This window comes from Gobius niger (assembly GCF_951799975.1).
Source record: "Gobius niger genome assembly, chromosome: 1".
NCBI lineage: Eukaryota > Metazoa > Chordata > Actinopteri > Gobiiformes > Gobiidae > Gobius > Gobius niger.
In genome coordinates, this window is record NC_136852.1 from 29,839,564 (window position 1) to 29,860,722 (window position 21,159).

Sequence of the window (21,159 nt, forward strand, 5' to 3'; positions counted from 1 at the left end):
ATCGGTTGACCTCTCTCAGATATATTTTTAAGATTTAATCCTTGGATATAATACTAAATGTTTAACTATAGGCTATTTAAAAGATATAAAAACAAACAAACCTCAAATTAAATTACTTAAAATATCGGCCATTATATCGGCTATCAGCCGTGCAAACCCCCTTCATATCGGTATCGGACCCCAAAAATCCATATGGGTCGGGCCCTACTTATAGATGTAGGCTAGGTTAGGTCAGGTTCGGTTCGGTTCGGTTTCTGTGCAGAGTTCAGTGCAATTGAGGCATCTCATATCAACACACATAACTGTTCCGGCAAATACAGCATAAAACAAAAGACAAGTGCAGAGTCTGTGATGCCAGAACTTGACGTTAAAAAAGACAATAGCTATAGATGAATAAAGCTGTCCCTATATGTAGGTCCATACAGTTACAGTAGGCCTACATGTGGTTCATGAACTCTATCAAACAAACCTTACTGGCGCGTCAGGCTGTAGGTATGTAGCCTGTTTATTATTTATATACTGTATTATAGGCCTACATCCTTTTTTAGCCTAAATTATTCAAAACAGCACTATTCAACTCTATTTTCTCAAATAAAAATCCATCTACACTGTAAGCTTCATTCAAAAACTGGCAACCCTGCGCAGTGTCATTTTACTCATGGTTCACTGTGGTTTCAAATGCGACGCGGAAACTGAAACTTTCCTCCGAAGCATTGGTGGCTGTTTGAGGAAGCGCTGAGGAGCTGCGAGCTGCAGAGGAGCACCCCACACCGGGTAAAGTCTGACTGTCCCCCTGGGGAGGACACGCTTTCAGCAGCAGACGGACAGAGGGAGGTCCTGGAGGAGACGGGTGAGTGAAGCTTCAAGGATATCATATCTATAACACTGATCAAACTATGCTACCACAACTAAGACGTTATCAGTTCAGCATGAAAACTAGAACCAAGCCTAAATCAGTGAAACATAATCTTTACCAATGTTGAATCTCACTTTTCTACTCGGATGTTGTAACCAGAGACCCACTGCCACATAAGGTGAAGCCTTCTAATATACCACAGACCTAGACCTGGCTGCTACTAAGTGCAGTGTTATCAGCCCCTGTTTTGGAAGTCGTAGTGAGTGAAGGGTGACGACTGTAGAGGAATAAGCCTAAAAGATCAAGAGATACAGAAAGAAAAGAGAAACAAACTTTATCTTGACTCTTTCTTTGTTCTGCAAATGACAAAAGATTTAGATTTGACATTAAAGGTGCATTATAGGGCTGGGACAAAACATCGGATCGAATCGCAATACTTTGTGCTGCAATACCAAGTATCAATACTTTATCAAGTATCGCATATTACTTGTGTCTGGAGGCATTTTTTTAAATCCTGTGCTCCTTTGTTTTTCAGTAACAGTTACAGAACTTTGTTACTTTCTGTGTTTATGCATTTTTCAATCTTAACAATTCAATAATTGTTTTTTCAAACTTTGGACACATGACTTTTTAAACATATTATATCGTGATATGTTTGCATTGTGCAGCTTTTTATTTCACTTGTGTGTCTTGGACCTTGCATGGACAGTGGCCTCTATGATGCTCCAGGACCAACTGTTTGTCGAGTTTCTGGTTGGTTTTCACCGCGGACAATCCCTCTCACTAGAAAACTATTGATCCTGGAGCGCTGTACAGGCCACTGTGAAAGTAAAGGCGCCATGCTAACCTCTCATTCAGCCGCTGGGTCACAAAAAGGTCAATTACACACAAATATCTTCTTTTTTTCACAGAAAAAGTTAATTATACATGACATGGACAAACACAACATACAGATAAACAAAGCAATGCACACATCATTGATATAGTGGTTACGTAAAGGCAACTTTTAGTGGTTTTAGACTAAAAGTTTATATATATATATATATATATATATATATATATATATATATATATATATACACAGACATTTCATCATTAAAAAACCCTCATAAATGCACAAACAAACATGAGCCTTTGCTGTGAGCGGCTCAGCTCTCCTAAGACATGACTAATGTTACTTTACTGGGAGTGGGTACGTCTCCAGCTCGTCTCCATGGAGATGTGACTAAAGTCAACAGAATTTGAGATCATTTCAAATGCTCCTGCATATAGGAAATCACATCTAAATTCCTAAAACATCCCTGAGGGACTCCTCTGTACCTCCCGCTAATGGCTTAGTTTGTGGGTCTCTGAATTGTCCCCCGTCCTTACACCAAACTCAGAGTTTCGTCCCTGTGTGGCTGTTGTCGTGTTCAGCATGAACTAGGCGTGTGTGCTTAGTTCAGCATGTTTAGTTCATTTACATCAGAAAGTTTCTCTGCAACTGCTGATGTCACGATGTGGTGCTCCTATGTAGGGCTGTACAATATATCGCACAAAATATCGTATAGCGATATGAGCTGATGCAATATCCTATTGCAAGAAGCCACAAGATATCGCAACATCACTAAAGTCTTCATCTGACTGAGATCAACACATCTTTACAAAATCTGCCAAGAACAAACCATGTATCGAACTTATAAATGTGTGAATGTTCAGTTTTACCTAAACATTCTCTAACTTCAACACACATGCTATTGCTAATGCTCCATAAATTGCCAATCTTTACTTGTCTGACGGACACTTTGTGTCCCCTTCCTGACACGTGAAGTCACATCGGTGAATCTTACTCCAGCCTATCGACCCCATCATTGTTTGCATGTTGGGTGGTGTTCGAGCTGAAATGTGGAGCAGAGCGCGGTGAGTTTCCTGATGTGCACAGTGAGGAAAGCCCCTTGTGGTTTAGACACCTGCTCTGTTCTGTCTGCGTGACGCTTTCCCACAACAATAAAGTCTCATATATCCACAACAACAGAGGCACAAAGGCTATTAGCGACTTTCCTTCTACTCAAACACGATTGCCTACAATAGTGACAGGGGCTCTCCATCTGGGTCCACTGAGCTTTTCCTTGTCTTAAGGTTGAGGGTTCATGGCATTTGAAAGAGCTGTGTAATATTGACCTGGAGGACAGACCAGAAAATAGACCTGGCCATTAAATTGTCAAAAAAACAGACGTTTTGACCTTTTTTATGGTAAGTAAGTAAGTAAGTGCTTTATTGTCATGGTCAGGTGTTAGTCCTGAGCTGCTGCGGCTGAGCTGCGCTGCCACTGTGGGTCAACCTGACCCACATGACCTTGGAGAACTGTAGCACTCGGAAGAAACCTGCTTGGCTGCCCTCTGTCTCCTCTGATTCTCTGAAACGGTGCACTGCCTCTTGGGTTTGTCCCTGTTTCAGAGCGTGGTGTCCTGCACTGGTCAGCTCCACCTCCTCCTTCCTCTTCCTCCTGCGCAGCTCCCTCCGCCCCACAACAGTCTTTCACCATCGCCTCGTTTGTCCGTTTTTTGTTTCCCGTAGCTCCTGTTGTGACGCCTCCTCTGTGCTGCAGGGGTGGGGGCTCTTGGTGCCTCTTCAGTGTCTCAGAAGAAGAAATGTGTAGATCTCAAATGGGTTTAGCTGACAAGCTAGCATTTTGTTTACCTTTAAAAAGCTGCTTTCTTCAGGACCATTTTGGACTCTCAAAATAAACAAATCCACCAAACCTCCCCAAAAACACGACAAAGACGCACAAAAGTATCCATAAAAACAATGTGGAACACAGAAACCACAAATGCAGTTCACAGAAAGAGGTACACAATTAAGCTGTACCAGGAGAGAGAGAGGTTGCTTCCTGTTTTCACATCGCCATGACAACAGAAACTACCTCTGTAATTGCGAAAAACTAGCATTAAGATCAACATCTTCTCAGTCTGTCATTTTGTTATAAAACAATCATGGAGGAACAATCGTTGTCAGTGGAACCGCCTTTAATGTGGTCAGTTCAGTATTGTGGACCTACAGGGATTCCCAAAGAATTACCTTATTCTGCTCCGGACATGCCTCTTTTTCCCACAGATCGGCACTTCCTTTGTACTTGACACTTCCAGTAGAGCGCGAAGTCCATTCACTAAGTGGAGAACGAGGGAAAATGTTCACCGCTGGAATCTGATGTTTAGTGGATTGTTCTGTGTAAAATGTCCAATGTTCATTTGCATCAACAGGTTTCTCAGCACGGCCTAAAGTCGGCTTTGTTTTCATGTAGTAACTAAATTTCATTTGACTTCTCCAGACCTATGTAAACGAATACCAGTGAATGGGCGGGCACAATTCATGCAAACTTCCGTGAATAGCGGCACGTGTTGTGATCACGGCGCTGCTGCGTGGAGAGCCCAGCGCTCTCTGACACCTGCACCACAGTGGGACCATTCTTTCTCTCAAGACAGGGTTTAACTCAGCTGACGTGTGTCGCTCACACTGCACATCACAATATCAGCTTAGTATCTGGTACAGTGGCTGACCGGCTAGTGCTATTGCCTCAAAGCAAGAAGGTCCTGGGTTCGATTCCCACCTGGACGGGGCCTTTCTGTGTGGAGCTTGCATGTTTCTCTCCCCTCTGGACGGTTAAAGATAAAGTTTTCCCCCCATCATCCTAAAACATGCCCAATAGGTGAATTTTCCAGCCATTAGCCTTGCTCCATATCTGGAGATGGGTCCCGGATGACTTGAATTGAGGAAATGTATCTTGTTTTAATCGGCTTTCACTCATTTAGACACTTCTCCTGATCGGACCAAGTCTACTTTGCTTGTCTGAGGACATTTCAGACCAGTTCTAAGGTAAATCTCATGAGATAAGACCAATTTTCTTACCCCATTGGCAAAGAAAATGACCTGAAATAAGGACGAAATGTATCGAAACGAGTCAGAAACATCTCAGAACAAGTGAAATAATCTAGGACAAATGCCCAAGAACTTCTTAACAAGTCAAAACAACTCAAATTTGGCTTATTATGCTCAAATTGAGATGTTTATACTGATCTAGTTAGTTACTTTTTGCAGTCTGCTCCTTATGGGTTGCGCCATTGGACAATAAAGTGTACCTTGACCTTGACCTTATTCATTTATTTTGACCGATTTAGGACCGACCTATAAATGATAATCAGACTCAACATGCGTTTGGATGTCTCTTTCTTCTTTCTTTTCTAATCGCTGAGAGGTACGTTTTTATTAAAGTTCACGATGCACCCGAGGCAGGTTTGAACTGTTCGCATTAAGATTGAAGAGAAAGGTTTCTGCTGTCCTAAACAATCATGGAGGTGCGTGTGACTCAGTGAGGTCAACTCTGTCCATATCTTTAATCCTTTAAAAGCCGTTTGGTGTGAGTTTTTTGCTGTGGATCTAAAGTCGTGCGGAAACGTGATTCTCCCTCAGTGACCGTCAGTGTAACAGATCTGATCTCAGCCCCGATAAAGCACTACAGCACTATCTTTAATGTAAACCTATACCCTCTGTAACGACTGGAGACGCCGAGAACGTTCTTTCCACTGCAAGGGAATCGAAATGGCAATGTTAAAGGCGGCGGCAAATCGCAAAGATGAAGTCTCTGCATGCGACTACGCCTAGTTTCCGTGGGGTCGAGTCACGTGTGAAACCTTCTAACTGTAGTTTACCTTTGCATGTTGTTCTGAGGAGACTGGTGTTAGATTTCAGTCTTCTCTCACGTGATCCTGGACATGTTTCAAATCTGCAATATGGAAATACCCGTCAGAAAAATCCCACCGTGTTTCCCATTAGCAGACTGGTGGCTTGTCACTTTCTCTTCAGAGCTGTGATGAATGGTTTGTTATTTCAAGTACTTAACAGACATTAATTGACTGTCCCATCCTCTATAAAAAAAAGTACTAAAGGTTAAATGATGTGATTTTTACTCTACAACTGTAATAAATAAAATGATCAAACAAGAAGTAGAGAAATAATCAGAGGCCAGTAAAGTGATACGGGTTGGTCATTTGGGTGAAGAACTGGACAAGATTCATCCAAATCTGTGTTAATTTCATGAACTAAAATATTTACTCATAACTTTAGTCAAAGTAATATGCTTGCAGACTAAAATAAGACTAAAACATGACTTAAGTGTCCAGATGTTTTTGTCGACTAGAATATGATTAGATCAAAATGAAAAGGAACGGCTAAAATCATCAAAACGTCCAAAGACAGTTTGAAAGAGCTTCTCAATTCACGGCCAAAAGAACAGGTCTGAGCTTTGTTCATGTGGGAGAAGCTCCATGAAGGAAAGGGCCTTGATTAGACATGATTATAATAAATATTATAAATGCAAAGTTTACTAAATGTGTCTTAAATTTAGTCGACTAAAACTAGACTCAATTGAAGTGAATTGCTTGACTCAATCTTGATTAAAGGTCCTATATCATGCAAAATCGACTTTTTGGAGCTTTTAGCCATGTTGTTATACTATTTCCTTATCAAAAACACCCCCAGAGTGGTTTGTGGCTTCATTCACGCAGCTCTCAGTAATCCTCCTGAATCCTGCTCTCTGAGCAGCTGCTCCTCCCTCTCCTGGTGAACGACTGAGTGTTCAGTTGTGTCGTAACAGCGGAACGGAAGTGCTCGACGTCTGTAATGTAATGTCTTAATTCTATGCTTACGGACGGATTTTAATTTGTAAAACAGCTTTTTCATTATTTCTGTTGTAAGAGAGAAACAAAGAAAAAAAAAAAAAGGATGTGCCCGAGGTGCTTCCAGGTCAGCTGTGGCCAAAACAAACACATCCCTGAGCGTCTGAACAGATCAGTCATGTTTGCGCTGCAGCTGTGAAGATGGAGCTCGTTACCTACTCTGGACACACCTGTTCTTTATTCTTACCTAATGATAATGTCATGGACGGAGAAAAAGAAGCGCATTTGGCTACGAGGACGGGAGTTTATTCAACCTTTTTCAAGAAGAGGCCACTTGAAGTTGTTTTTTTCTCCGGGATTCAGCGACTATCAGCCAAAATATTGTTTTTCTGTGACTGTCACTGATGGATGTTTGGTGAACCTTCGCCAGAACCAAAGTGGATTAACTTTTATAACCGACGCGAGTCCCATAATGTAAACAGTGATGGACCAGAGCGGTGAGTCAGTCCAAACGCGTGTTAGCATATTAGCTTGTGTGTTAGCATATTAGCATGTGTGTTAGCCATTTATGAAGCTGTGTTGCAGATGTCAACTCCTTATAACTGCATCGTGAAGTAACTTCACATATTGCTGTTTATTTATATTACGGTAAAGTATGTGCGGAGAGAGGGGGCGGAGTTAACTGAATCGAAGCGTTGTGTCTTCCGGGTTTGAAAAATACCTCCAGAAAACACTTATATTTATCACAAAAATGAGTGCTCCATAGTGGTAGAGGTACAATCATTCATATAAATGCCTATACTTAACTTTGGAATGGCTAAAATAGCATGATATAGGACCTTTAAAATGAAAATGACATTTTCATCAAAAGACCAAGACTGTCTTCAACTTTGTTGAAACTTTGTATTGCCAGTGTACAGCACTTTGGCAGCGATAGTTGTTGTAAATGTGCTTTATAAATAAATTTGACCTTGACCTTGACCGAAATCTAAATGAATAAAAAAAAGTGTTGTCAAAAGGAACACTGCATCCAAATCCTTTGTAAAGATGGTTATAGTGTGAAGCATCCACAAGGTGGCAGTGTAGCCTTTAAGGTGCTATGCTAACTCTTGTTGACGTAAGAAGAACATTCACTGTTGTTGACCATGATGTTGGAGTTACTAAATAAATAGCTTGTAGCGCACAGAAGCTAGCAGCAGCATTTAGTAGTGTTCACCAGCACCAGAGCTAAACGAAATGTTACCTGAAAGCAGGGGCGGACTGGGATTGAAAAACAGCCCTGGACTCTGACCAGCCTGGCCCAAATTAGCGTAATTGTGCACTTCCACAAATACATAGTTTAACCTCTTACCTCCCGCCTTAACCGAGCGAATATTCCCCAGTTCGGCTTTTCATGATTATTTTTTTGATCGGAATCATCAGCAAAAAGAACGGGAAAGGTGGTCGTAGAAACAGAAGCAAAATCATTAATATAAATAATACATAATAATGGTCCCAAAATTGAACCTTGTGGTGCACCACACTCCACGGAATTCCTTTTAGAGTCATATTTTTTTTATACTGGGCTTTACCCAAATCTAAAAGCTTCTCGACTGGAGAGCAACAATGTAGCGCCTCATTTGAAAGCTAAGGCCTACAAAAGTGATGGTAACTTTTTGTCACGGCGCCACATTTTTGTTGTTTCGTTGCCTTTTCATCAAATTTTCTCTTTTTTCACTTTTTTTTATGCTTTTCCGGCACAGTTTTGTTCTGTTTTCATCCTCTTTTTCTCGCTATTTTGATGCTTTTCTTTTCATCTTGTTCTGCTTTTAGATTTGGGTAAAGCTCGGTTGAGGCGGGACCGGTGGCCCTAGAGCCAGTGGCCCTTCTGTGCTCTTCCAGAATGGACATATGGCCAGTCCGCCCCTGCCTGAAAGCAATGTTGTATTAACCATAATTGAATGGACCTATGATGATTCTTATGTGCAGATAAAGTAACGTTTTGTCTCCCTCTACAGGTGACGCTCTTCCACTGCACTGCTCACACGTGGACCAGCCCTTAGGCCAAACCCAATGTCAACAACAGAAACATACATTTGGTGAGTAACTGCATTTCATCTAAAGTTATAGGAGTAGTAGTAGTATCTTTTGACTCCACTAGAGAACTGCATGGTGTTGATTATGAGGACAAAGTGTGACTTAGACAGGCAGGACAGAAGTGTGACATTTTTCACTGGAGGGGCCCATAGAATGCACTTTAAGGAATAGACCACCGTTTGTAACCTCTTAACTCCCACCTGAACATGTTTTCTCCTGTTCTCCAAATTCTCCAAAAATCCAAGCAAAAAAAAGACAAAAATCAAAAATCCAGCAAAAAAAGACAAAAATCCAGCAAAAAAGTGACAAAAATCCAGCAAAGATTTGACCGAAATCCAGCAAGAAAAGTAACAAAAATCCAGCAAAAAAGAGACAAAAAAGACAAAAAAAGACAAAAATCCAGCAAGAAAAGTGACAAAAATCCAGCAAGAAAAGTGACAAAAATCCAGTAAAAAAAGACAAAAATCCAGCAAAAAAAGTGACAAAAATCCAGCAAAAAAGTGACAAAAATCCAGCAAAAAAAGACAAAAATCCAGCAAAAAAAGACAAAAATCCAGCAAAAAAAGACAAAAATCCAGCAAAAAAGTGACAAAAATCCAGCAAAAAAAGACAAAAATCCAGCAAAAAAGTGACAAAAATCCAGCAAAAAAAGACAAAAATCCAGCAAAAGAAGTGACAAAAATCCAGGAAAAAAGTGACAAAAATCCAGCAAAAAAGTGACAAAAATCCAGCAAAAGAAGTGACAAAAATCCAGCAAAAAAGTGACAAAAATCCAGGAAAAAAGTGACAAAAATCCAGCAAAAAAGTGACAAAAATTCAACAAAAAAGTGACAAAAATTCAACAAAAAATGTGACCAAAATCCAGCAAAAAAGTGACAAAAATCCAGCAAAAAAAGACAAAAATCCAGCAAAAAAAGACAAAAATCCAGCAAAAAAGACAAAAATCCAGCAAAAAAAGTGACAAGAATTCAACAAAAATGTGACAAGAATTCAACAAAAATGTGACAAAAATTCAACAAAAAATGTGACCAAAATCCAGCAAAAAAGTGACAAAAATGCATCAAAAAGTAACAAAAAACAAAAGTGCCATAAAAAAATGACAAAAACACATAAGGGAAATAAAAAGTGACGACAATGGCAAAGAGGAGAGAATGCATTTGGTTTTGGCGGGTGGTAAGAGGTTAACACTGAGATATGTTCTTACCTGAGCGTAGACGAGTTGATGTGTAGCTGTCTGGTCTTTACGCGTGCCCTCAGTCACAGTAAACACAGCACAGACGGCGTTAGCATTTAGCCTCTCCTCTTCTCATCAATAGATCCAAACGGAGCTGAAGTTAGCAACCAAGCTCTTCCAAGTTTTCCCTATTTAAATATGCTTACATGAGCCTGTACACAAAGTATAGTCACATAAAATTAAACATGTCGATTTTCTGAAAGGGGAACTATACTGCAAGACGCAGTAATATTACAACGCCTTGCAATACAGTTCCCCTTTTTTATCAGCTTAGAAAATCGACATGTTTCATTTTGTGTGACTACACTTGGATTGTGTACAGGAAAACGTGGAAGAGCCTGGTCGCTTCAAACTTCACGTCCGTTCGGATCCATTGATGAGAGGAGGAGAGGCTAAATGCTAACGCCGTCTGTGCTCTGTTTACAAGACTGAGGGCACGCGTAAAGACCAGACAGCTACACATCAACTCGTCTAAGCTCAGGTAAGAACATATCTCAGTATTTAAAAACGGTGGCCTGTTCCTTTAAAGCAGCACATTTACTCCAGTTTCTAAAGTCGTCAGAGTCGGAGGGGGTTGAGCATTAGCTGGGTTCGGATCGGCCCGTGTCTTTAAGGGTGTAAGTCAAATGAAATTGAGAAATTGCAATAGCATTCTGATCATTTTACATGAGCAAATCTGTGCTTGTGCAATTGTATTATAAATGATATTGAATAGAAGTTGTTGTTGTTGAGGACCCTAAATACACTTCCTCAGCCTCTGTGGGGCGGGGTGGTGTGTGGGGTGGCCAATGAGATTGCAGGGGTGGCCTGTGTGCTTACCCGAGGTTCACCCCTGACTCGTGCAGTCGGCTTTTGTAGTACCAACCGCCTATAAGGTTAACTTAATCTTAAAAAGAAAGTCCAATTTACATCCATGTTCATTTTGTCAATTTTTTTTGTCTTAATTTTAATCAATGTTTGCTGAATAAAACTAGACTAAGACTAAATTTTAACCCCTTAACTCCCACCTGAACCGAGCACATTTACTCTAGTTTGGCTTTACCCCAATCCAAAAGCTTCTGGAAAAATAGCGACAGAACTGAGACGAAAACAATGATGAAGATGTGACAAAAAAGTGAGAAAACTTAGACAAAAAATGGACAAAAAATTGACGAAAAAAATGATGAAAAAGTGGCAAAAATGGCACAAAAATTTACTAAAAAATAACAAAAATGTGACAAAAAATTTACAAAAAATGACCAAAAAATGACAGAAAGTGACCAAAAAAATGATGAAAAATTTACAAAAAAAATGACGAAAAAGTGGCAAAAATGTCACAAAAAATGGACAAAAAAAGGACAAAACATTATACAAAAAATGACAAAAAGTGACAAATAAAAATACTATTTGACAAAAAAAATTACAAAAAAGTTACAAAAATTAGTTGAAAACCCCCCCAAAAAATGAAGGAAAACAAATCTGATGACGTGAGGAAAAAGATCCATTTAGATGAGTTTTGTAGATCTTAGCTTTCAAATGAGGCGTTACACTGGCCTACAGGATTTGGGTAAAGCTGAACTGGAGAAAATGATAAATAAAAGATGATATTATTTAGATTTAAAAGTTTTGGTGCTTTGGTGCTTTGAACAAGTGGGAGAAGCTCCATGAAGCAGTGAAATACGATAGGTTGGAATAAAATGATATAGATGTAAAGTTAATCGACCAAATGTACTATATATTTTCCTTAGTTGCAAAGCCCGATAAAGCACTTTCTAGTTCAATCTTTTGTCAAATGTTACCCCGGGATGGGTTAAAGAAAATCTGCAAAATGAAGTAAATTGAAGTAAATAAATTATAAGAGTGATATAAAGTTTTCCAGACTCTTGTCTTGAGCGGCTCCAGTGTTTTGGCCGGTCCCTTTTGGAAACGCTCATCCTTTCAAAGTAGAAATGTGCGTAGTCAGCTGCAGCCTGCCCATGGTCTATATTTACACACGCCCATCTCATTGCGGGACATACCAGACCAGTCTCCTCCTCAGTACTGCTCTAGTACTGCAGCACACACAGTAATAGTAGTAGTAGTAAACACAGGACTAAAAGCATTTTCACATTTGACTTTTACAAGTGGCTGGGATACTTCAATGAGGTAGGGGCTGAGTTTTATACATTTGTTCCCTGCTTTTGTAACCTACAGAGTACAGTAAATAGGCTTGTTGTAGTGGTAGACAGTGGTCTTCTGTATTGTGGACAGTATTGAGGTACTGTAGTAGTAGTAGTGGTAATAACTTAGTACTGAGAAGTCCTATTAGCCATGTGCTTTATTATCTTTCATTATTTACTTGAGCTGCATATCAATATCAAATGAGAAAACGACTGATAACAGGTTCAATCAATATGTTCATGTTATTTCTAAAGTACTACTGTTACTTGTACTGATAGTTAGTAGTTATTGTAACCAAAAACCGTACTGTTGTCACATAGAGTGAGTGGGGGAATGGTGTGAGGTTGGTGGTTTCGCCTCCGTCAGTCTACCCGACTCTGAGCGTCTGGAAAAGCACTACATAAGACAAATACATGACTACTATTACAGAGTACGCATGTATACATACACTGAACACTACTCTTAGGACCAAACCCGGCTAAAACCCCACAAAAATGGAGAAAAAAGAGTCTGCACCAGGTCTGCACCGACGCTAAACACTGGGCGAACGCATGCACTTGTTTTGAAACACAGCACACACAAGCAGCCACATGTCAGGCCCATAATATCACTGTGCTGCGCTTCCTTATTTGAGTTGAAAGCCGAGTAAAGAGTTATTGTATGTATTAACAACTTAATTACGTATCGGGGAGCTGCTAAAGATGTTAATGTGCGTGTTTGCAAGTTTCAGCCTGTGGTGCTTTAGCTGCAGAGGGAGCAGGTTTTTCAAGTTTCTCTATTTAGTCAACAACGCAGGGAGAGAGAAGAAAGAGAGAAAAAAAAAAAGGTGAGGTCATCTTAGAGCAGCATGCGGTTTGGTGACAACACACATTACATTACGCATCCAGAGCAGGAGGGGTGAGACTGCGAGGCCAGTGGCGGCTTCACTATCGCTTGGCTTTACTTTGCCGTGCTTGGTTCACTTAGGCCCTGGTCACATTTGGTGCAAAAAATCCACCTTAAAAGCACACATGCAAATCCAAAAAATATGATCATGGTCTGGTTCTCCGCTTATTGAAGTGGTGTGTAAACAGCGCAATGTGATTATCTGATTTCTTTTTGATCTTTTTCCGCCTGTGGATATGCAAACCCGAAATATGCAGCAAAGCAGAAAGCTACTGTCACAAAGATTAAAGACAAGATGAAAAATGACTGAAATCACTGAAATGATCAATTATCCAAGTGAAGTATGCAGTTTGATGCCTCTTTGTAATCTGAAATGAAAGCATACAACAGAGTATGCTTTATAAAGAAAATAAATGCATTATTAATCTGAATTATGGTGTAAACCTTTTTGACTCATCAAAGTAGCCACCTTTGGCTGATATAACGACTGAACACGTGGCATTCTTTCTACAATGGAAATGAAATATTCTGCGCAGTAGATAGTTAAGTGTGCAGCAGCTGTGAACACGCCCGAAAACTGAGATTTGTTATGTCATCGTTTGCATGTCAATTTACCTTAGCATTCGGAGGACAGATTGAGTGATTGAATGAATGAATGACAGCGGTGGTTGAAGTTCTTGATTTCATTCCTCGAGTAAGAGACCAGATACTGCTGGTGAAATATCCAAAATACGCCCAATACAAGAAAAGTTGCTTAGACAAATGATTAAGGTACTGTACTGAAGTATTTGGTGTAGAAAATACTTTTTTTTACTTATTCAAATTAGAAGTTTCAAAAGTGTTTTACCTCTTAACCGAGAGGATCTATTTCCTCACGTCAGCAGATTTTTTTTCCATCATTTTTTTGTTGGGTATTCAACTCATTTTTTTACATTTTTCTCACATTTTTGTCATTTTTTTGTCAACTTTTTGTCAATTTTCTATCACTTTTTTGTGTCTTTTTTTTTTCATTTTTTCATCAATTTTTTATCACATTTTTGTAAATTTTTTGTCACTTTTTTGTCAAACTTTTCTCCCTTTTTTTGTCACATTTTCATCTTTGCTTTCGTCTCAGTTTTGTCACAATTTTCACACCTTTTTTCCCCCGAAGCTTTTGGATTGGGGTAAAGCCAAACTGGAGAAAATGTGCTCGGTTCAGGTGAGAGTTAAGGGCTTAAATAAGGCTTGTGAATAACAGCTGTGCAGCTTCAAAAACATGAAAATTGCTCCCAAATTCACCTCCAGTTGTGCGGCAACATGAAGGGATCAAACCTACTTCCTTGTCGTGAGTCCGTGGCATTGACCGCACATCTGCTCAGTGCTGCCTACTGTTCTGTACTGCATCTTGAGACAAAATAATAAAAATGAAGCTTCTCTCTTGCTTGAGTAAATCATCTTTACAAGGAAAGAGCTCGGGCTTTGCAGCATAGCCTACACGGCAAAGAAAACCGGCATAAATGTGGTTAAAAGCGAATAAAATCCTTATCTTCTGCGCGTGTGCGTAACCGCGTGCTCTCCGTTGCCTTGGCGTCAGCAGCAGCAGTGAGATGCGGTAGAGGAGAAACGGGGAGATGCTTTGGAAAACGCGAAAATGTTGTAGCCAAGCACGTGTCACAAACGCTGTTTCGTAAGGTATTTTGTCCGTTGTCTATTATGTCACCAAATATATCTTTATCATCATATTTTTCCTGTACTAGATCATGATATACATTTTCGTCCCTGTTGCCCTGTCCTATTGACGACAGCATAATCCAAAATGCCGTGTGCCTGAGTAAATCTACTAACCACCTCTGTCAGAGACGGCATGTGCCTGTCTGCCTGAGTACACACTGTTCCACTGGGACTTTGGTGGTAATAGTAGTAGCGCTTGTTTTGTTTTTTGCTTTATTTCCTCTCTGTCTGCTTTATTAGGAGTCGCAGGACTACTAATACAGTGGTACTAATACTAGTGGTAGAAGTAGTAGTAGCAATAGTGTTGGAAAGTCCAACTGAAGCTATAAAACTGTCACTGTGTCATTGGTTTGGCCTCTCAGTCCCACATGAGTCACGACATTACTGTGAACAAATGAGCTTCTATTATTATAATTCAGGCATGCGCATCAATGATTACTCAGTTATTGCAGCTAATACACAGTGCTTGTTTGAGCTGCATAGTTTTGCATAAAGCAGCGTGTTGGGCGGGCGGCGCGGCGGTGCAGCTGCTGGTGCCTCTCAGCAGAAAGGTCTTTAGTTCAATCCCGGATGGAGATGACCTTATTGAGCTTTTACTCGCGGTATAACGTTGTTCCCTCAGCAAACACAGACCTAGAGTACTATTTCACTTCACTCACATGTATTTGAGTAATCCACGTTATTTTGGTTGTTTCTTCTTCTACCGCTGAAGCACTCTGATCTGTGCTTCCTGGGTTATATTGTGCCGTAGACAAAACACAAAATTGTCTTTTAAGCCCTTAATCCAGCATTGGATTGGTTCCAAGCACTTCTGCGCCCTAAGTGTGTTCATGTCACATCACATAGACATAATATTAGTTGATTGTCATTCCTCACTCCTAACCATTGACATTAATAGTACCATTCTGCCATGACGGCAGGTCAGTCTCCACCGATATATGTTCCACCAACCCGGACTCCTGTGTCTTAAAGTCACTGTCTTATTCTTACACAATATTTTATAAAATGTAAGATATATGTAATGCAGGATGTTTTTAGTCTGTGCATGTTTTCTGGTGTATGTGGGAAACCTGAACATCCCGCAGGTGACCCGTCACTCACTGGGACAGTTTGTCCACTGAGATAGGTCAAGCACAGGCCATGAACTGACCCTATATGACCTCCTTGCTTTGACGGAAAGCGCTGACAACATCACCAAAACCATTATCGGTGAATTAACCATTGGAAGAACTCTTGTCAAATGGAATCTTGGATCTGTCGGGAAGCTGATTCAGCGAACCGGAGTCCTGTCCGTTCCTGTGCAGAGTCATTATGAAACGCACACAAAAACGCTGAAGCCAGAGACATGTTGCCACAGAATTGAAAACAAGACCCGACATTTCGGTCCATATAATCGTCTGCAGATTCGGAGGCAAGAAGAGGCAGAAAGCGTGTTTTGGATGCATGCAGTTTGTCAGAGACATGAAGCAGAGGGAACCACCATGAATACATCGAACTGTTAGATATTGATCAGTTGTTTATTTCGATGTAGAGTGGTCTATGATGGCAAAAAGAAATGTACTTATTACTACTACAAGAAAAGTCAGGTACACTTCAGCATGTGGGCATTCTGATGTAACATACTGTACTCATTTACACATTGTGAGGAATTATATCATTAACCCTGGTGTTTGTGGGTGGATGGTGAACCACTGAGCCACTGTATTAGGCTATTGTTAGAAAACGGCTTGTTTTTGTGAGGAAATGTTGGGTTGGGTTCTAAGATACAGGTTTAGGTGTGGGCTTCCCTCACAAGATTAGTGCTCAAAGGGCCAATATCCTGCTAGACTGGCTTTTCCGTGCTTTTTAATCATTTCACATGCTTTGAAAATAAAGCATTAAAAGTCATTCAATGAATTGTGCCAAAAAAGGTTTTAACCTTCATTAAAAAAAAACATACATTTGGGTTCAAATCAAGATTTTTTTGACAATAATGACTTTGCCCAACTCTTGTTACTGCACAAGTTCATCAAAAATACAGAAAACTATGTGGTCCAAAGCACATTCCACTGTAGCCCTTGGTGAAATTGTACAAATGCTCTAAAGTTTCCCCTTATATCCCTTTTGATTCTTTCAATATCTACATTTCCCTTAATTCATTTGTTTTACAGTGCCTTTGAAAGCATACCATTTGACCTGCTGCTACCTGTATATTTCCAATGAGAAAGTGACATGAGCCCCACACACTTCGGGTTGCCAGATCCTCTGACTTAAAGCATTTAGTCTAACAACTCCTTTTTTATGATCCACAAATGTCCGTCCCCTTCCTCCTCGCCCTCACGTAGCCGTCCTGTCTCCTTATGCACCGCTCTGGTATTTCAGGAAGGACTCACAGGGCTGAAGGGCCATCTCCGCTGCTCCGCTCGGATTGGACGAGAAGCTCACGGGGGGCGGGACACAAGGAGGCAGGTCCAAGGACAGCTTCACAGCGCAGGAGCGATCACTTCTGTCACTGCGGCTCTGACATGGTTTGGTTGGAAAAGATTGGGATTAAAATGGGACTATTATGAGTGAAGAGGCTGCGGTGGTCAATGGAGAGGCAGCTGGAGACATGGTAATCTGACATTTCATTGGGTTTCAGTCATTTTATGGGCAAAGTGAGGGTAGTAAGCTGGAGTTTCTTGGAGCTTTTCCTGGTTGGATAGACTTAAAGGTTTGCAATGTGCAGTTATGCCTGTTGACATGTTGTCTTGTCACTTTTCATTGTGCGCCTCACTAACTTTAAGTGCATGTGAGAGTTGGACGTGTTGCCAGAACATGAGTAACACAGTAATATTTGTATTTCAAACATTTATTGATTATTTTACTTCCTTCTATGGGAACAGGATGAGACCTTTAAAAACGTTTCTTTGTAAAAACTGCCACTATGCTGATCCAAAACCATCACCACAGGCATTATTCCATCAAACTATGTAGCCGGATAACTAGAAAAAACATGAAATCCTGCCATATGCCATTTTTTATTCATTTCTCTTGTGTGTAAACAAAAAAAGGAACGTATCTGCACTAGCTCAATTGTTTTAAAAGTTATAGGCCTATAAATGTTAGCTGAAGTTATGCATAGGTTAACCATTCATTTTCAGCCTCATAGACCAGGTATGATCACACTTTTATGTGTTTTTATTAGATTTGAGTGATATTTGCTCTGGCAGTGGCCATTTCTCAACGGTTTGATGTGAGGTATACTTGTCTTTCTTGCAGCGTTGAGTCGTCCCCTTGTCACTGAGGTGTCGCTGCATACATGTATTTGCTGTTTGATAGAGAAGAGGTGGGAAGTTTTGCCAAAATATGATTCTCAGCTGAACATTACCGAAGTACTGGAGTTAAAATGTCTAGAAAATTTCCACAAATCCCACAAATGGTGACAAGGTGCTGCATACTGTCAGCTGAAACATCAAACCGCCTCAAGTCCAGTCCTGACTTTTCCCATCACATTGTTTCTCTGGACTCTAGCCTTCCCCTCTTCCCTCTGTTTACCCTGTTGCACTGGTGTGAACGATATGGGCTCCACGTGTGCAGTTTTTATGTCTTTATTAGCTCGCGTTATAGGCTCTTCTTTTTGTAGCTGTTCTGTGCCGCTGCGAACACAGCCGACATGCCCAGGCACTGCCCCGGTATCGGTATGCACCGCCCGGCTCTACCTCCCTGTGACTGTATCTATGGTCTTTACAATGGGAACAGTAACCAAACAGATACGTTATAGAAACTGGAAAGCCTCATAATGGGCCAAATGACTATGTTTCAGTCTATTATGGCTCTAATAGGCCGAAACATAGGCCTCTAAAGTAATTTTGACTATATATGGCCAGCCAAAAGTGCTGTATTTGTCATCACTGTACAATTAAAAAAAAAAATTGCGTTCAGGTGTTAGGTTAGTCCGGAGCTGTGCCGCCAACGTGGGCCAACCTGACCAGCATGTTTTTTTGGGAGGTAGGAGAAACTGGTGTACCCGGAGGAAACCCCGGCTGAAACAATGTACCGCCTCCTGTCCCTGTTTCAGAGCATGGTGTCCCGCATTAGTCGGCTCCTCCACCTCGTCCTTCCGGTTCCTCCTGAGCAGCTCCCTCAACTCCGGCCTATGCTGACTTTGTCCTGTGGCTTTTGTTTTGATTCATATTAGTGCAGCTCTTACGGGGTAATATCAGTATCTAGCTGAGGAAACCTGGTTTATAGGGCTGCACAATGTGATAAAAAAGATTTCCCATCAGCCCAGTATGTTCCATTAAAGGTGCATATTTGACCTCTTAGTGGCACTGTGGCTGTATGTGCAGTTAGCTTTTGCTGTAACCCTCCTGGATCAATTTATTTTAGGGCATCTGGGAAGTTCTCACTGCTGATGGAACCATCTCCAGAGAGCCCCAGTCCGCAGTGGTCAGTATCAGAGGCGTCCAGGGGCTGGTTCAGTGCTCGCCCTGGTCTGCCAAAGAAGCGGTGACAGGTGGTGCACGTGGGGAGACACTGTTTGGTTCCGCTCTGTCGTTTTTTAAGGTCTTCTGCTCCGTCGCGTCTTCTTCTGACGGGGCTAAAAGCAGAGCGAGCTGCAGCCACAGGAGGAGCAGGAATGTGGAGCATTTCCACTGAAAACACAGAGCCGCCCTCAGCTGCTCATCGGGAGCCAGTCACATCCCTCTTCAACTGGGTCAGCGCTGGCAGTCAGGGAGAGGAGAGGTTTGGACTTGTCAATAGATGAAGTCTCCACTTTTTGTGCTCTTTGTTACAATCATAATCCATCACCGGGACCTGTTTGGAGCAGTTCAAGTGTGTTCATCACGACAATAGAAATGACAAAAATGCTGTTAGCTTTCTGAGCCTGTTCCTTCAAATCCGTACTTCTGTTTAGCCCTCTATCCACATACAAATGAACGGAGAAGCCAGGCCCTATATTCAAAAAGGCATTTATGTATTTTCTGTGGTTTCTCTATTATTTGCATCTTAATGAAAATCAATGTAGCATTTCAGTGGACACTTTTATACCCTTATTCTGAAGTAAAATCCTCAAAAGTCTGTATTTAGATATCACCTAAATGTGGTCGACATATTGACAACAGCAGAAAGCGTCTGGATCTTTCATAAAATGGGGTTGCTTGATTGCTAAATGCTAATGGCTATAGGAAAAATACATTGCGCAGGCTAAAGAACGCTGAAAAGTTTCCCGGCTTGCTAACACGAAGCTTTAGATTTGCTAGCATTCCGTTTTTGCCGAAAGTGTCGGCTTGCATTGTCATTCCCACCGCTGCCTCACTGTCTTTTCTTTGCTCGGACATCACTTCAAATGGTTAGAAATGCAAAATATCAAGGCTGAGGTGGCAAAAATAATTAGTTTAAAGGGGCTAGATGCAAGTTAGCCATTTTATGCTCACTACTGCCACCTCAGGTCATGCGTGTAACTGCAGCTTCTATATTAAGCTCGTGCATGACGGCAATTCGGACCCGAAGTAACACCGTTTTGAGTGACAGCGCAGGATTTTAGAGGTAGAGACAGGTCTGAGCTCATTCTACACATTAGGACATGGCTGGAACATGTAGAGGGAGGAAAATACGTGATTTTAACATTTTTAAGCTCTTTATAGTCCCTTTAAGCCTCAATTATCAACTTAAGGTTATAAGACATGGAATAGTATATTTTTTTTCCTGTTTGAATTCAAAAGTCCAGAATAATGTTTAGTATTATAAATAACTTTTGAAATAGTGCTGTTGCTGTGTCCTTGGGCAAGACACTTCTTCCCTTCTTAATAAATAAACGTCATGCGTCCTAGCTAGAAATAACTATTCGGTGTAAACTTCCAGCGTCTAAAAAAAAAAAGTGCCACGTCTGACCGATTGAGTGAACAGAAATGCCGGTCAGGAGTGCCCAGCAGTGGGACGCTTTTGGGGGTTCACCGTCTTGGAATCGAACTCGGGACCGCTGTGGTTTCCTCTGACTGGCTACTCTTTTGGGCATTAAAACGTCTTCCAAGAAAGCCGTCTGCCCTGAATGCGCCGACAGAGCAGTTGTCACGGTGCGGTCGTTGCCGAGGGCGTTTTTTTAAAGAAATAGTTTTATGTTTACTGAAAACCGAGCCTCTGTCGCTGCCGGGCCTTCGAACATTTCATCATTTTGTTGATAGAAAGATGCCCCGGGGCCGTCCAGACTGTCGCCTTCAGTGTGAAGGACTAACAGAGTAGAACAGACGGTCTTACACTGTTGCCTTTCAAGACACTCCAGGCCTTTTAAGTATTTATCCATTGGATCTGCGCACTCGTGATGGGAAGCTATCCTAGTGAGTGAGCCATAGTTGCCCTCTCCAATCACCACCATGTTTTTTTTTAATTTGTACATAAATGGGGGTTAATTCATACCTTTGCAATATCAGGTAAAAGGTGCCATATAGTGTAATCATATAACTCACAACGATGCACCTGTGTAGTACTTACTGTCCCATTACCATACTGTGTCAATGATTCACAAACTGATTCCCCTGGTGGTACCTGGGGTCAACTGCAGCTTTAGACTTCTTTCATTTGGATTAGAGACAATTTCCATTATTCTTAAAGGGATTAGATGCGAGTTGGTCATTTTTATACTCACT

The 21,159-nt window shown here is 41.0% G+C and overlaps 1 protein-coding gene across 1 annotated transcript in view; it reads left to right on the plus strand.

Moving 5' to 3' along the window:
- The first annotated feature begins 17,023 nt into the window (after positions 1–17,023).
- The window catches only part of LOC306965230 (kinase suppressor of Ras 1-like), a 29,602-nt gene continuing 25,466 nt past the window's right edge, over positions 17,024–21,159 (plus strand). The window contains exon 1 of the mRNA XM_079559493.1: positions 17,024–17,144. Within this exon, the coding sequence (XP_079415619.1) occupies positions 17,097–17,144 (48 nt within the window). The 5' untranslated portion in view covers positions 17,024–17,096. The remainder of the gene's footprint in view (positions 17,145–21,159) is intronic.